This window comes from Vidua macroura, chromosome 2, assembly GCF_024509145.1.
Source record: "Vidua macroura isolate BioBank_ID:100142 chromosome 2, ASM2450914v1, whole genome shotgun sequence".
NCBI classification, from domain to species: Eukaryota; Metazoa; Chordata; class Aves; order Passeriformes; family Viduidae; genus Vidua; species Vidua macroura.
Window position 1 is genome coordinate 4,414,828 of NC_071572.1, and position 16,289 is coordinate 4,431,116.

Below are 16,289 nucleotides of genomic sequence, written 5' to 3' on the forward strand. Positions count from 1 at the left end.
TTGCTTCGCTGTTATGGTGAGCAGATACAGAAAACCCAGGGAAAACTTCTGCACTTTGGGTTTGTTACAGCGTTTTAGGAGAACAGAGTGGAAAATATCTCTAAGCATTCAGTGTCCTTGAAGAGAAGCACCAAAAAAACATGAGGAGGAATTCCTGAAACAGGCAGTAAGTGCAGCTAGGAGGATGCTCTAATGAGTGCTGCCCCACAGAGTGGGTATGGAAGTGCTGCTGGGAAGAGCTCGTTCCAGGGAGAACAGATAGACTTGATGAGTCAGGGGTGTCCTGCTTTCACCTCTCCTCCTCACAGCTCTCCAGGCTTTGAAAAACCTTTGCTAACAAACACTCATCTCCAAAACTAACATCTTGACAGAGGAGGGAAAAAAAAAACCTGGAAAGAATCGTGTCACTACAAGAGCGAGGTGAAGGGGAGAGGAGAGGTAAGAGATCAGACCTGGCATGCAGCCTTCTGAAAAATCTGATTTTTCTCACTGCTGTCCTGCAAGTCTCATTTTCTTTCTATTTGGCTCCAAAATGTAGCCTTTTTTCAGTGTTACTCACTACCTTCAAATCAAAGAATTATTAAATGGCTTGGGTCGGAAGAGAACTTCAAGATCATCTTGTTCCAACCCCCTGCCATGGCAGGGACACCTTCCACTGTCCCAGGCTGCTCCAAGCCCCATCCAGCCTGGCCTTGGACACTTCCAAGGATCCAGGGGCATCCAAAACTTCTCTGGGCAACCCGTGTCAGGGCCTCACCACCCTCACAGGGAAGTTTTCCCTAATATCCCATCTAACCCTACTCTCTTTCAGTTTGAAGCCATTCTCTATGTTCTTGTAAAGAGCATCTCTAAAAAACAAAACCAACCAAAAAAAAAAACCTTCTTAAGTGTTGAAGGAACAGCTTTGGCTTGGTTTCACATCTCCAATGCAATTTGAAAGCCAGGATCTTATTTAAAATTGAGCTTGAAGTTCAAATCTTTGGTATGAGGGAGACCTTTGAAAGAAAGTAGGAATAGAGGAGTGGGACTGAACCTCTGCTGCAGGGCTTCTGCCTGCTGCTGAAGGGCAAGGGGGCTGTGGTGTCTTTGGCAGAAGGGAGATTACAAAAAAAATAGCAGTGCTCATGAGGCTAGGGATGCCTTCTAGCCTAAGCTCAAGAATATTAGGAATGGGCTTCATTCCCCTGATGAATTTTGTTATTTCCAGATGGCACAGTAAACATGGGCAGTGACTCACCTAGAGGGTGAGGAAGGTTTTAAGATTAGTCACTTCAAGCCTTCTTGAGTTTGCCTAGCATGGCTTGGCTCTGTACATATGTGTAAAACTGTTTTGGTATAATTGCAGTTGGAGGGTTGTTGATTTAGTTTCAAAAACAAGCTTTTTTTTTTTTTTTTATGATAGGACTTCTGACGCTAGGTAGAGAAGAAGAGTTAAAAATGCTTTTTTTTTTTTTTTTTTTTTTTTTTTTTTTTTTTTTTTTTTGACAGCAGTTTCACTGAGTCTAATGAGCAATAGAGGAAAAGAATGACCTGACAAAATAAATTGGAAGCTAATTTTGGAGAGCAAAAGCCTCGGAAAATTGAAATTCTGAACTGAATGCAGCTTCTAACTGTAATCATTCACTGGGTATAATACATTAATGTAGGCTTACTGATTTCATTTCCTTAACCCAAGAAATAAAAAAAAAAAAAAGGCAAAAAGCTCTCCTTAATATTGTATTCTGAAAGGTAAGGTAGTAGCATGATTTCTCCTTTTTTTTTTCTTTGTGACTCCCTTAAAAAAGCCCAACCTCTAAAATTCTTTGACATGATTATACTTTTTAGAAAGATCATGCCCTAAGTAGTGCTGGTGAGCAGAACAGCCACAGCAGACATTTCACCTCAGACAGTGCCCTGTTTACTGTGGAGCTGGAAGCTCTCCCCCTCCTCAGGTCCTCCTACAGGATCCTTAGCTCCATCTGATGTCCCAAAGAGCTCAAAATCCTGCTGGACAGTGCCCAGCAGGTCTGCCCTGGGGTGGTGACACTCTCTGGTTTCCAAGTGAGAAAGAGTTTTATGCTGAGAAGGAGCCTGTGAAATGGGTGATGCCACTCACAACACATCCCCAAGAGTTAAGCTCTTTTTAGCTATGGAATTATTGAATTAATAGCCGTGTCTCCAGCACCTTAAGTCACCCTGTTCTCCAGGGAGGGAGGGGTGAGCTCTGGATGAGACTCTTGCTAATTTAGAACACAGGGCTTAGACTTAGCCTGTCTCTAAACCAAGGCTGCGTGGGCACTGGGATTCCTCTCGAGGCTTGCAGTTAAATGTGAGAGCTGCTTCCAGTGGCATTTGGCTTACAGCCTCCCTGTCTCGTCAGTGCTGTGCTGTAATTACCTAGAAATTGATTAATTTCGTTCCTTTACACCTACTAACAGGTGGAAACAGGCTTTTGGATTTAACAAGAGCTTTGTGTGCACTTAGGCGCAAATAGCTGCAAATAGCTGATGTCTCATGCACTTGTTCTTGAATTTCAGAGTGTTTGTGGGGGTTTTGTTAATCCTCCATTTGTCTAGGCACTCATTATCTTTCCATTCAAGAACGTGTGTGGTATAAGTACAGCAAATGTACAGATTTTCCTCACTCAGATTTGGGAGGATTTCTGCGGCTCTCAGTGAGCACTAACTCTACTTGTGCTTAAGGGTTGGTGCCTAGCCTGGGGAAGGCTGATGAAGGCACCTCTTGACTTCCATGCAGGTTTGGCTCCCTTCTGAAGGTTTGGCTCCCTGGGGGTCTCTGTGGCACCCCTACATCTGTTAAAAGACTGTCACAAATTTCCTTCATCTTCTCAAGCCATTTAAAGCCTGTCAACGCTTATTTACAGGTGATTTTTCTCTACACCTCTAGATTATTGTTGTTACTCTGTAATTAGTCCAGATTTTCCTTAAAACCCAGTGCTTTGGGCAAAGCATGACTTCAGCTGCAGCTGGTTTATGTGAACTACAAGATTGCTTCACACACCTGGTTTTGTCTATAGGGTGTGAGGTGGGAGAGAAACTCGTATGTGGGGGGGGAGGAAATAAAAAAGAGGGAAAAAAAAGGTTAATCTTTTCAGAAAAGGCAATGAGACAAAATTGCTACGATTCACTCAGCTCTAAGATAAGCAAGTAATGGCTCATGTTCAACAGCAAAGCATGTTCATATAGCATGAATAGGATGGATGTGTTGTATGATAAATCTAGACACAGCAAATAAATTTCAGCCTGAAAAATAAGATAGCACATGAGAAGGCATGTGCAGAAAGAATGCTAATGTTTAGGGAACTGAGGGCATTGGCAGGAAGGAGAGCATAGAAATGAAGAATAGATATTTTGTTTTGTTACCAGGATTGATTGGCTGACTATTTTTTTTGTCTTTAAACCATAATAGCCTTCCCTTATTGTCAAAATGATAATATATATAAAGCACTTCCTGTAATATTTTTCTTCAAAATGACTATTCATCAGTCCCACAGTCAGATGCTCATATTTCAACTCACAATTTAGTTTAGCAAGTTTAGACTTCAGAGCAATCTGTCATTTTAGCATTTGTGTTTTTTATACAAATCTCCACTACAGAAGCATGCAGTGCTCTTAAACACGGATAGATTGGCTAATCCAGATAGTACTTTGTAATCTTCTGGCAAAGAAAGAGATTATTGCTTTTCAGGCAGGAAAAAAGAAGTATTCCTTCTCTAGCAGTGCAGATCATGGAGAGATTGAGGGGAAAAACTCTTGGTCTTCTGCTGGGCCCAGTGAGGGTGTGAGAGTGTTTGGGAATAGATGTTTTAAGTGGCTGGAGAAGAGAGTGAATGTGAAGATAGTAAATGCAAAAATAGTAAATGTAATTCCCAGGTCCTGGCACCACCTGGGAATGGAGTGAGGGGAATGGCAGCAAAGGCCAAACACTCTCTGGAGAGCTTGGTCTGCTGCTGGCACTGGTGCTCCTGTTAACTCCCCAGACTGCAAACACAGCACAGTTTCTGTGACAAACTTCTGCTGTTGTGAAAGCAGGAGTTATCTTTGCTGATAAACTTGACCTTCTGGTTTGCCCACGTTTTCGTGCAGCAATAAATCACCTTCCTTTGCATCCCCAGAGCTGCAGTAAAATGTGGGCACCACCTGCTGAACAAACGTCATTAGAAAATTAATCTCTCTTTTTTTTTTTTTTTTTTTTTTTTTTTTTTTTTTTTTTTTTTTTTCTTTCCTCACAATGCCTCTCTTATGTTGGCTGCATGGGTGAACCCTTCTTGTGACCATGGGAGGGGTTTTTTGGAGGTAGGAGCAGATAGGTCTGTTTCCTCTGGTGAGGTGACCTCACTCAGGGCAACACTGGAAATGCCCCTCCTGAACTTGGTGTAAAATGTGGGTCTGCCTTCCTCTTCCTCCTCCTCCAAGGTGAAGTATGATTCCATCCAAGCTGCAGAGGATCATTTGGCTTTGGGGTGAGGTGTTCTTCCAGTGCAGGGACTGCTTGTGAGCAGTGAGAAATGGGAGAGTCCATCCTTGCCCCCATGTTCATAGGCAGTGTGCCAGTCCAACAAATTTACCTATTTTTGTTTTCAGTCTTAACCTTTTAAACAAAGTACATATCATTCTGCAAGGAGAAATCTGTCATTGTGGAGGCTTTTCAGGTTTATGTCTGACTTTGCAGTCTTCTACATCTAGAAATGCTTCCAAAATTTTCTCTTAATTCATCTTTTAAATTGCTTTTATTTCTACATCTTCAGAGGAACAGATGAAGAATCTATATTAAAGCCTAGCCTTCTGATATTTTTTTTTTATTAGAAAGTAGGCTGTAAATGCTAACTCTAAGTAATACAGGGGAGAAAAAAACCATAAAGTATGTTTGTGCTTAAAAAGCCACTGTATATTGTAACATTACTAATTTGTAGAAACAAATTACTGAAATAACCTTACTGACAGTCAGTGCCAATAATAACACATAATAACTGTGGGCAAACACAGCATAGAGTTACTGGTGTTTTCTTTTCTGTGTGATGGTTGTAAGCAATTCTTGCCAGATGGGCTGATAATGTAATTAGGAATCATTGTGTTAAATGAGGCAGCATTTAAATTGCCAACTAATTTTCCTATCTATTAACCAGCTTGAAAAAGAAGAGCTGTTACCCAAATGATTTCTAGCTGCTAATCCCTAACAAGAAGCAGCACTTCTTTGAACCATTTCTTTTTTTTTTTTTTTTTTTTTTTTTTTGAACCACTGTCTAGCAGATTATTTTTTGGAGGGTTTATTATGTTTGGGACAAAATAAGAAAGAGAATTAAGAGATAGTACAAGTTCAGGGGTGAGATGGGGTGGACTTCTACATCTACATTGTGATGTGTGGTAACAGCTCCTGAGCAGGTAATGGGATGATTCCTATTTCTGGTTTCTGCGTGGGGATAAAAACTTTTTTGCTTTGTCATAGTTCACTGTGTGACATGCTCCAGCAAGCATGTAGAATTACAAACCCTATTTTAAGTGGGTGCTTTGGGAGAAATCATGAAAGCATGGAAAGATTTTGAGTGGCGCGTGAATGTTACTGGTGTGGAATGGTTGTGCTCTTTACTGAGGACAAGAGGAAAGGGAAAAGAAAGGGGTGCCCTTGGGTCGAGTTAAAATCCCAGAGGAGGCATGATGGCTTGTAGTTTTCATCGTGAAAAGATTGCTAAAAGAGAGTAGGTTTAGATTAGATATCAGAAAAAAATTCTTCCTTCAGGAGGGTGGGCAGGCCCTGGCACAGGTGCCCAGAGCAGCTGGGGCTGCCCCTGGATCCCTGGCAGTGCCCAAGGCCAGGTTGGACACTGGGGCTTGGAGCAGCCTGGGACAGTGGGAGGTGTCCCTGCCATGGCAGGGACTGGATGAGCTTTGTGTCCTTTCCACCCCAACCATTCTGTGGTTCTGTGAATTCTTACAGAGCCCCCTTCGTTGCTCTGCTGCCTTGTGAAGGAAACTATCAATTATCTAATCAATTATTAAAGTTTTGAGTGAACCCCAGAATAAATGTAAGGCTGTTTTCTGTATTTATGGCCCCGTGTGTGCAAATCCTATTCCTTTTTTCTTTCCCCCCACTCCCTATGCTTCAGCTGAGGCAGGAGTGAAGAGCCAAATACATTTTTGCAGTCTGGTTTCTTTACAGAATCATGGAATAGTTAAGGCTGGGAAAAACCTTTCAGCTCAAGTCCAACCATCAGCCCAGTACCATGTTCACCAATAAATTATGTTCTCAAGGGCCATATCCACCTGTTTTTAACAATTCCAGGGATGATGACTTTTCCACTTCCCTGGTCAGTTTGGTCAAGTGCTTTACAACAATTTCTGAGGAAAATTTTTCCCTAATATCCAGCCCAAACCTCCCCTGGTGCAGCTTGAGGCCATCCCCCCTCATCCTGTCACTTGTTAGCTGTGAAAAAAGACTGACACCAGCTCACTCCTACCTCCTTTCAAGTAGCTGTAGAAAGTTAGCCTGTCCAGTGGTGGAACTTTATTCCTTGACCTAAAAGGATTGATCAGACCCATGAACTTGGAAAAAAAAAAATACAGTGGATTTCTCTATGGACTAGTCTTTTAGTGGGGATGAAGAGTATCCCTAGTTCAGTGAATCACATCAAAAGCTGCAGGTTTGCAGGCAAGCCCCAGGATTCCACACCTGGAAAAGACTGTGGATGCTAAATCATGCAGACAGCTTCTTCACAAAAAAAAAAAAAAAATCCATTTTGCACTTTCAGTCTGTGGGATTTGTTTCGTATATTTTTATGGATGTTACCAAAACCTCCCAACCTCAAACTAAAACAGGGAAGAGGAACTTCTACAAAGTCTGAACAGGGTGTGTGCCAGAACAGAGGCAACTTCTGTCCCAGCTAAGGGATAGGAGCAACCTCTATGCAACAAAAAATGAATGATTGCTGCTCTCACTTTCCCTTGAAAATGTGAAGGAAGTCACTTTCTGAATGCATGGTGGATAACTGCAAATTGTTTTACGCCAGGCAGTTAAATGAGGCATGAATAACAACCAGTCTGGTGTGGATGTGTCATATTGACATCACCTGCTGTACCAGGGCAGGTGCCTGAACCACAGACAGCCAAAGCTTTGCTGAGTGAAAAAATGATAACACATCAATAGGCAATTTTTGGTTTTTCTGGTAGCAAAATACAACAATATTTAACAATGGAAGGCTTAAAAATATTAAAGGCATAGTGGTAAGTTAAATTATTGAAGCTGTGTAGCATGCAGTAAGTACTATTTGATGCTGCTGCTAAATCAAGCAGTGGAAAGTTTAAGGGATGCATTGACAAAGTGTTTGACTTCCAGTTGAAAGAAATCATTGGGATTGGGGAATTTTTAGTGTTTCTACCCCTTCAGAATAGAAAAAAATGTAAAATGCATGACCTCCGAGGCTTCTGCTTTCAGCACTCATGACTTTCAGTAAACAAGTTTGGATTTGCTTCTTTTTGCAACCACAAATTAATGGCATATAGATAGTGTCAGACTCCCCCTGTGAGTTTGTCATGGCAGAGGTGGATGTTCCTGTCTTGCTTACTGTAAAATAGGGATATTTATGAGCCTCGTGCTAATAATAACAACTCTATTTGCATATAGGAAATGCAGACAAATGCAGCAAAATAATCTCCAGGTACTTTACTAGGTGCAGATTTAGTTTCCCACAGCTGTGGTTAAGGTGACCTTTAGGGGGAAGAAACAATTTAGTGCATTTGCTCTCAGTGTCTGTTGTGCGAGTCTGAAATTGAACTTGGAAACCACAAAATAAACCACCAAAAATCCCCAAAAAAGGCTTTGCTTCTTCCAAAAGCAAAAGGAAAGTAGTTTTTCATTTGGTTTAATGCTAATATTTAATCTAAACTCACTCTGGCAGTTTGAAGCCATTCCTTGTGACCTATCCCTTGGAAATTGTCTCTCTCCAGCTTTCCTGGGGCTCCTCCAGGCCCTGCAAGGCCACCCTGAGCTCAGCCCAAAGCTTCTCCTGTGCAGGTGAACAATGCCAGCTGTGCCAGCCTTTCCTGCCAGCAGAGCTGCTCCAGCCCTCTGCTCATCCTGGAGCCTCCTCTGGGCTCTCTGCAGCAGCTCCAGCTCCTCCCTGGGCTGGGACAGGGCTGGGGCAACTCTGCAGGTGGGCTGTGAAAAATGCATATTTTATGATTGGCTTTTCGCAAGTGTTACAATGAATATTATATGTGTAATGTTGGAAAGTTATTCTGTATTAATTCTCTTAAGTAGTGTGTTAAATGTATTTTTAACTCATAACACAATGTTAAAATAGAAACTATGCTATGTAAGGTACTTTTTAGCTAGCTCAAGAAAGAGATGAGATAATCAAGAAATTCTTCGCACAGAGATGGCAGTGACGGGGCCCATAAAGAGTCACAGCCTCCTTATCAGAAAAGACAAACATTCTTCCACCTTCTCTCCGTCTTTATGGAACCACCAGGATTAAGGGAAAGAAGTTGACAAAAACCAGAAAAGCTCTTAATTTGCAAGGAATTTATGCATCATGTATGAGATGTAGGAATACGCAACAGGCTATTGCTTTTAAGGTTATTCCTTTGTTCACAAGGCATGCTTGTCGTGGCTTAAGTGCCCGAGAGCATCCGGATGTCCGTAATTCTTTGCTTTTTATTGTCTTGTAATTGTCCTAACTCTACATTTTTATTAATCTAATTGTATTACTATTTTTATAACCATTTTATTATTATTAAACTTCAGAAATTTTAAAAAACAAGTGATTGGCGTTTTTCACATGGGCTCTCACCTGAGCAGGGCACAGGGGCAGAATTCCCCCCTCAGCTCTGCCCACGCTGCTGTGGATGCAGCCCAGGACACAGTTGGCTTTCTGGGCTGCAAGTTGACATTCCCGAGGACATGTCCAGCCTTTCACCCACCAGCACCCCCAAGTCCTTCTCAGCAGAGCTGCTGTCCGTGGTTGAGCAGGACAGGACAGGATGGACAGCCCTGGACCTTGGTTCCTTCAGTGGCCACCTTGTGACTCTCCAGAGCTGCCCCAGCAGCTCCATGAGCCCGGGGAATGAGACAACATGAAAGTGCATCTTAATGAGACGTGAAGGCACTAAAGAAAATTCAGGAGAGAAAGGGAACTCAGTAAGTTATACCCACCCCAAAATGAGCTGCTAATCACTGGCGCTATTGTGAGGACTACAATAAATCAGTGTCTGCCCCGGCCGCCTGCATCTCATTATGCACAAACATGTGGTTAGAGAATGTCAGCCTCAATAGCATCTGTCATGTGAGCGCTGCTGTGTCCGAGTGGGCTGGAGCCTGCATGGTTAGCCAGCTTTGTGCTCTCCCTCTTTCTTTGTGGGGGTTATCTATATTCTTCTTGAAATCTCGATTTGCTCCGTGCTGTGGGCAGTAAATCTGCCCTTTCCATGGATGGTTTGTGAATTCCGTGATGATAACATTGTATTTAAGGTGTGGGGGTAAAATAGCATTCCTATGTGTCATATTTTGTGATTTTTGTTTCGTTTTGATTGTTTTTTTTTTTTTTTCTCCCCCAAGTCCTCCTCCGTGTATGGTGCCATGCACATCACTGAGGCTAAGGCAACACCTACATGTATTTATGCAGATGATCTATAGTGCCCATTGCTCAAGCATCACAGACTACCTGGGAAAGGCTAATTAATTTAAGCCCTGCAGCACCCCTTTGAGGCAAATTTTGTCAGTCCTGATAGATGCAGGCACACATTGTAGCTGCTCTTTGTTGTTTATTTTTAATATGATTTCTACGCCGGAGAAAGGGGGGGAATGAATAGTTTGTACTTTGTTAGGTAGTTGAAAAACTGTTAGGCTTTTGACAGCATGGAAATGAACTATGTAGCAAACTTCGGATTTTATTGCAGAGCCTCAGAGGTTCTTATTTTCTTTTAAAGCCTCAGCTCCTGGAGCCATGTGAGCTTGTGGATGTCCTTTTGTTCTTAGATGTCTCTGTCTAGCTCATGTGGTTGTAAAATAAATTTTAATGTATTGTCTTTGCTTAATCTAAAATCTGGGATGCAGCTTGGCTAAGGTTGTTGGTTTGTTTCTTTTTAGTCTTAAAATTTCTGCAAGATTAGGGCTGGGAATACCAATGACAGAGTGTGCCTGCAGTTCAGAAGAGATTCTCAGAAATTTCTGTTTGGTTTTGTGTTCTTGTTTAAATTTCAGAGTTCCTCAGTCCCATACTATATTAAAAGGGTGAAACAAGGGTAACCATCACCTCCCCTCTCCTCTGTGAACAAACCAAAGATGTTTTTAAACATTGACTCACACTTTTTGTCTACGCTCAGTCTTATTAGCGACGTATTCAGCACATCTTTTTCAAATGCTTTATCCTCCTTTGTGTTTACACTCATTTCTGAGCTCAGCCCTTTTTCTCCACTTCCTTTGTCAACACCAAACTTGTTTCCCTGACCATTCTCTCTTGCCCTTCCCACATCCCCTCCTGTTGTACATCCCAAGCTGCATCGCATCTTAAGGAGTGACTGGGAATACCAAAGGGGCTGGTTTGAGCTGGCTTTAAGCCATGGCCAACCAAATCTTCATGCTTCACTCCCTCCTACAGGAAAATTCCTAAATCTTTAATATTTTTCTGGGGAGCAGGTGTTTTAAGCCAATCTGTTGTCACCAAAGGAGGGAATCACCCTTCTCTGGTATCTGCTCCTACCATATCCATTGGGGTGGCTGTCTGATATGGCAGATTGCTATTTTTTCATGGTATCTGTGGGTGAGGAACCTGATCTGGTTTGCATCACAGCCCTGTGGCTTTGCCAGGGAGGCCTGGGAAGCATCCAGCCAAGAGCAGGGGAAAAGTGTGACCATTGCTTTTGGTAGCAGTAGAGTCTCTGACTGACTTAAACTTACCATTTAATGGCTCTGTACCTAATGTGGTTTCCAGGTCTCACCGATGGAAGTGGTCCTGCTTTGCCATCGTGCAGCTGTGATGGAGCAGCCTTGTTACCTGAGCTAGATGGGGAAGGGAGGCATCCCATTTTGTCCACGTTTAGGCAATTTTCAGCCAAAATCACCCTCCCCATCAACCAAACAAGTGGCCCCCTCTTAGGCCACCTTTCAATCACAGTGTTAATAAATCTGCCATCCTCATTTTTAAAAGTGGTAAAGGCTGTGGAAGGTTGCTGCTGCTCAGGATGAGCCGGGCATTGCTCCTGTGTTTTCCAATCCATGAAGCAGCTTCATGGTTCTGCTTATCTCTGTCCAGACCTGCACTCTGCACCTACCTTGAAATCTCACAAGCTCTGAGACAAAGAGAGCTTTAAGCAGTCCATAATTCAGCCTGTGTTCTGGACAGGTTGCCAAGATTTATGGGTTTGGGCCAAAAAGAAATTTGAGATGATCAGGAATTCATCTGCTGTGCAAATGTGGGCTTGGGCCAAAAAGAAATTTGAGATGATCAGGAATTCATCTGCTGTGCAAATGTGGGCTTGGTGGGTTTTCCCCCTTCACAGGGACTATTTTAAAGCATTTCAGCAGGATAAGTTTTGGATGGGCTGCAGCAGCATATCTTTCCCAAAACTGACACTAAATTTATTTCTCAGGGCAGTGCTCACCATGATTTTAAAACTGAAGATAGTTTAGACAAAAACTGCAGTGTTTCTTTTTCAATTTGTTTAATTGGATATGCAAATCATCTCCCCTTTCTTTTCTTCTCTTTTCTTTTTTTTTTTTTTTTGGCAGTTAAATATTCTGGTTGACACTGGGAGCAGCAATTTTGCTGTAGCAGGTGTGCCTGATCCTGATGTCACATCCTACTTCAATCCCGAACTGTAAGTACCTGTTCTGCACCCATGGTGGAAATTAGGGGGATTCTGGCTCCTCCATGCAAGACAGGATGATAAGGCAGCTCCTGGGGCTCCTGTGACATCCCATGGGGTGGGAATTTTGGATTTGCCAAGTGCAAAACCCTGCCTGACACCATGAACAGCCCCACTGGTGGCAGCGCAGCTGAGCTCTGGGTGAACACCAGCAGCACTAATTAGAACTGGAGAAAAGAGAAGATGATTACAGGGTGAAAATAATTTGCAAAATCACACCAATTTCAGCCAATTTCTTACCTGAATAGACGTGCAAGGAATTAAAAGTTTCAATATGCTTTGCCTTTGTTTGAAAACAAAAATTAAAAGCCGGGAATTGTATCAGTTACTTGACATTTCATCCAGAAGCAAAATTACTTAGTCAAAACCTAATTTGTTGTTCAGTTTGGCCACAGGCCTCAATCAGTCAGTGATCTGGACAGACCCTGATGAAGCTGGTTATTTATAAAATACAACTTGGTGGTTCTGGTGTTTGTTATGCACTAAATTTGCTGTGTTTAGCATAAGCTGACATTAATCACAGCCAAGCTTTGTCTGTCTGAATCACACTTCTTCTTCCTTCTTTTCTGCCTTTCTCTAGTTTCAATTATTTCAGGTAAACTTCTCCAAAATGCAGTGTCTATCTTTAGCTGAAGCATATGGATAAAAATACTGAGTGCTGGGAAACTGGGGAGTATCACCCTTCTCACTATCTCACATGAGTTTCAACATGGGGTTTTACACTTTTTTCCAGTAAGATTTACTGGGAATGGAGGGAAATCCATTATTTTCATGCTGCTTACCAGAGTAGCCTCACCTCCTGCCATATATTTAGATGTTAATGGAGATATTTCACATAATGCTGACATGATACAGGTCTGGAAAATCCAGAATTTGCACTTGATAGCTGTTTCTGCATTACTGCAGGGTTTTCCATGCCAGCCAGCTATCCCCTTCCATAGGCAGTGGCTAGAGAAAACTTAATTGCAAGAATTAAAAGCGCAAGCATTCTTTCTCCCTCTCTTAATTGATGTTATTGAGACTGGAAGGACAAGGCCTTGCTCATCCAAAACATAAACCATTAGAAACATCAACAGCAGAGCTTGTGTGTGGAGAAAGACAGGCTGAAATCATGTGAAGGTTACAGCCTCTGATTGGTGTTCTCATGTGTTTTGAGAACTTTAATATAAGGTTAATAATGAAACCTTGAAGTCCAGGCCCTAAAGATTTAGTTAAAGGTACTTTGTAAAATTACTCAAAATCAAGTCATTACAGTCCAGAGCAATTGCAGCAAGAGTTTCTGGTTTAGGTTGCACTGATCCTGCAGTGGGCTCAGAACACAAACATTAGCAGACTCCTGGGTCGTGCTTCTTCCATTTTAAATATTTTACATACATTTAAATAAGTAAATTGGAAGGATCCTCTCCCCAGTAAAATCTGGTAGATCTTCTAAAACTGTTGGTTGCAAGAAAGCTCTGTAGGTCACCAGCACACATCCCAAATGAGCTGGAGCTGTCACCAGCGCACGTGAGCCATGGCTGAGCCCAGCCAAGTCCTGTAAACCTCTGAGGATGGAGAATCCCTGCTCTGTCCAGGTAGAGTGTTCCAGTGCCATGCCACAGTCTCCTGGGGAGGAAATATTTCCAGTTGTCCAACCTGAACCTCAAAAAATGTAACTCGTGGCTCTGGCAGCTGCTCCCTTTGATGTAGATCCCATGCAAATCTGAGTGTGCAGTCTGTCCTTCCTGTAGGTTCTTGATGAAGACCTTCCCAGAACGACAGAATCATTGAGGTTGGAAAAGACCTCCAAGACCATCAAGTCCAACTTGTGACTGCTCCCCACCTTGTCAACCAGCCCAGAGCACTGAGTGCCACGTCCAGGCCTTCCTTGGACACCTCCGGGGGGGATGTCCATCCACCACCTCGCTGGGCAGCCTGTTCCAGTGTTTAACAACCATTTCCATGATGAAATTCCTCCTGGTGTCCAGCTGGAGCCTCTCTTAGCACAGCTTGATGCTGTGTGCTCTTGTCCTGTTGCTCTTGCAAGGGAGAAGAGCCTGACTCTCACCTGGCTGCACCCTGCTGCCAGGGACTTGTAAAGAGTGAGAAAGTCTCTCCTGAGCCTCCTTTTCTCCAGGCTGTGGAGTTTTCCCTCCATTCAAAACTCCCGGGGCTCTGCTTGTCACGAGTCAATGGCTCCTTTGGACCCAGGGGTGCAGCCTGGTGGTTTGTTCAGCCCCACATCCTCAGCTTCCAAACAGGAATGCCATGGGAGGTGGTGTCCAACGCCTGACTGAAGGCAAGATGTGCTACAGCCACTGTTCTCCTCATCTGTGCCTCCAGTCTTGATGTAGGAGGCAGTGAGATCGGTCAGGTGTGGTGTGCCTGTGAAATTCCTCGTTGAGTGTCTGTGACTGCATGACTGTCGTTCACATGCTTGGAAACAGATTCCAGGAAGTTTTATTTGAGACTTTTCCTGACTGGAGGTGAAGCCCAGTCACCTCTATTTCCTTGGGTGCTGTTGCTTGTCTCTTTTTGAGACTGGCCTTAGGACAGACTTTTCCCAGCAGTCAGAACACTTTCCCTGGCATTGTGATTTAAAACCTGATGGCAACTCAGCCCCACACAACCACTCACTCACTCACTCCTCCACCAAAACCCCAAACATTTCCCCCGTCTTCCCCCAGCTGAGCATGGCACCATGCTGTGGGATATCCCTGGGGTCAGCTGGGGTCACCTGGCTGTGTCCCCTCCCAAATTCTCGTGCACACCAAGCCTGGCAGTGGTGGGGTGGGGTGAGGTGAGAGGGAGAAAAGGCCTTGGCTCTGTGCAAGAGCTGCTCAGCCATAACAAAAACGTCTCTCTATTTCAACTCTGTTTCTAGCACAAATCCAAAACACAGCCTGTGCTAGCTGCTGTGAAGAAAATTAACTCTATCCCCCAGCCCAAACCAGCACACTTGGTTGTCATGATTTTGCAGGGATGGTAAACAAGGGCACTGATATCACATCAGCTGGATCTGTAAAATTACCCAAGAGCAACCTTTGCCCATGTGTAAATGAGAAAAATGACCCATGGGCACTTTTCTACCTTCCTAGGAGGAACACTTAAGATCAGATAAAGGGGTTTCCTCTCATCTGGTAATCGCTCCTGCAATTTTTCCCTATATTGTCATGGAGTGCTTCCGACATCTTAAACTTCAAGTTGAAGACAAGGGGAAAGAAAGATTAGTAATTTGTTAAATTAATGGGTTATGAGTTATAGATGTGTGCTTATTAGAATATTCATGTTGTGTTGGAGAGAGTGATGGGGCTTAATTTCCTGGTGCCACACTCTTAGTTTAATTTTATTCAGATGATCAAAATCAGAAATTGAATGCATGATTCTTTTTTGACTGAAGTTGAGGGGGGTGCATGGGGAAGGCATCATCTTTGTTTCAAAGGACCCAGAGTGTGTTTTTCAGGAAGAGCCCTCCTGGAGCAATTCCAGAACTAACTTGTTAAATGATGTTGTGTATCATGTAATCTATGTGATATAATCCTGCTGTTTAATTATCTGGCTCTTTCTTTACAACATGAGTAAAGCTGTTACCATGCAGTCTTTTACAACTCGGGCTTTTGAGTGGCTCTGACAAACCTTTGCTGTAAAAAGTTCTGAGTTTGCTGTGATAATCATGCTCTATAAGTCGCCACGATGTATAAGGTTTTGCAAAATTACCTGATTTGTCCTGAACTGAAAAGAAATCACAGTGTTTGTTTCTCATGCTGTTGAAAATAACAAGTAGTTTTGTTGAGTACTTATGATAAAAGAGCTACTTAAACAGACATATAAAGGGATTTTTACACTTGAACCCAAGTGATCAGTGATGGCTCTGCAGCAGTATGTAAATTTAACATGTTCAGGGCTTTCAGTATTCAGGAACAGTATCCAGTTTTATTTCAGTAAATAAATAAAGAGTACTACTGCCTCACCATCTGAAGCTTCAAAAGCAAGCTGCTCAAGAGTCGATCTTTCCAAGAGATAGGGAGGTAAGAGAGATATAGACAATAAATTGAGGTAACAATAAGTTCTATGCCATCAAACAAAAGAAACAAAGCAGCTTGTTTTGCTGTTTTTGCAGTGTGATCCTGTGAGGTTGGTTGTGTGTGCACTGTGAGGTTGGTTGTGGTTTGGGGTGAATTGTAAACTTTTTGTGGAAGCCCTGCAGATTAGATGGGACTTCTCGGTTAAAAATCAATAATTTCTGTTGTATTTTCATGTCTGCTTTGTCTTAAAGTTGTTTGGTGAGGTTGGTGTTACACAGGGCTTCCTGCACGTGGTAGATTTGCTGTTTCCATGTTGAGCTTGCTGCAAAGGGATTGTGACATGAGAAATGAGATTTTGGTTGCATTTTGTCCTATGCAGTGTGCTGGTAATGAGGGTGGACTCTGCAAGGGAAAATTACCCCACTGC

At 42.8% G+C, this 16,289-nt stretch overlaps 1 protein-coding gene across 1 annotated transcript in view; it reads left to right on the plus strand.

Annotated features, from left to right (window-relative positions):
* The window catches only part of BACE2 (beta-secretase 2), a 50,521-nt gene that overhangs the window by 12,190 nt on the left and 22,042 nt on the right, over nucleotides 1-16,289 (plus strand). The window contains exon 2 of the mRNA XM_053971004.1: nucleotides 11,722-11,810. Coding sequence (XP_053826979.1) covers nucleotides 11,722-11,810 — 89 coding nt within the window. The remainder of the gene's footprint in view (nucleotides 1-11,721; nucleotides 11,811-16,289) is intronic.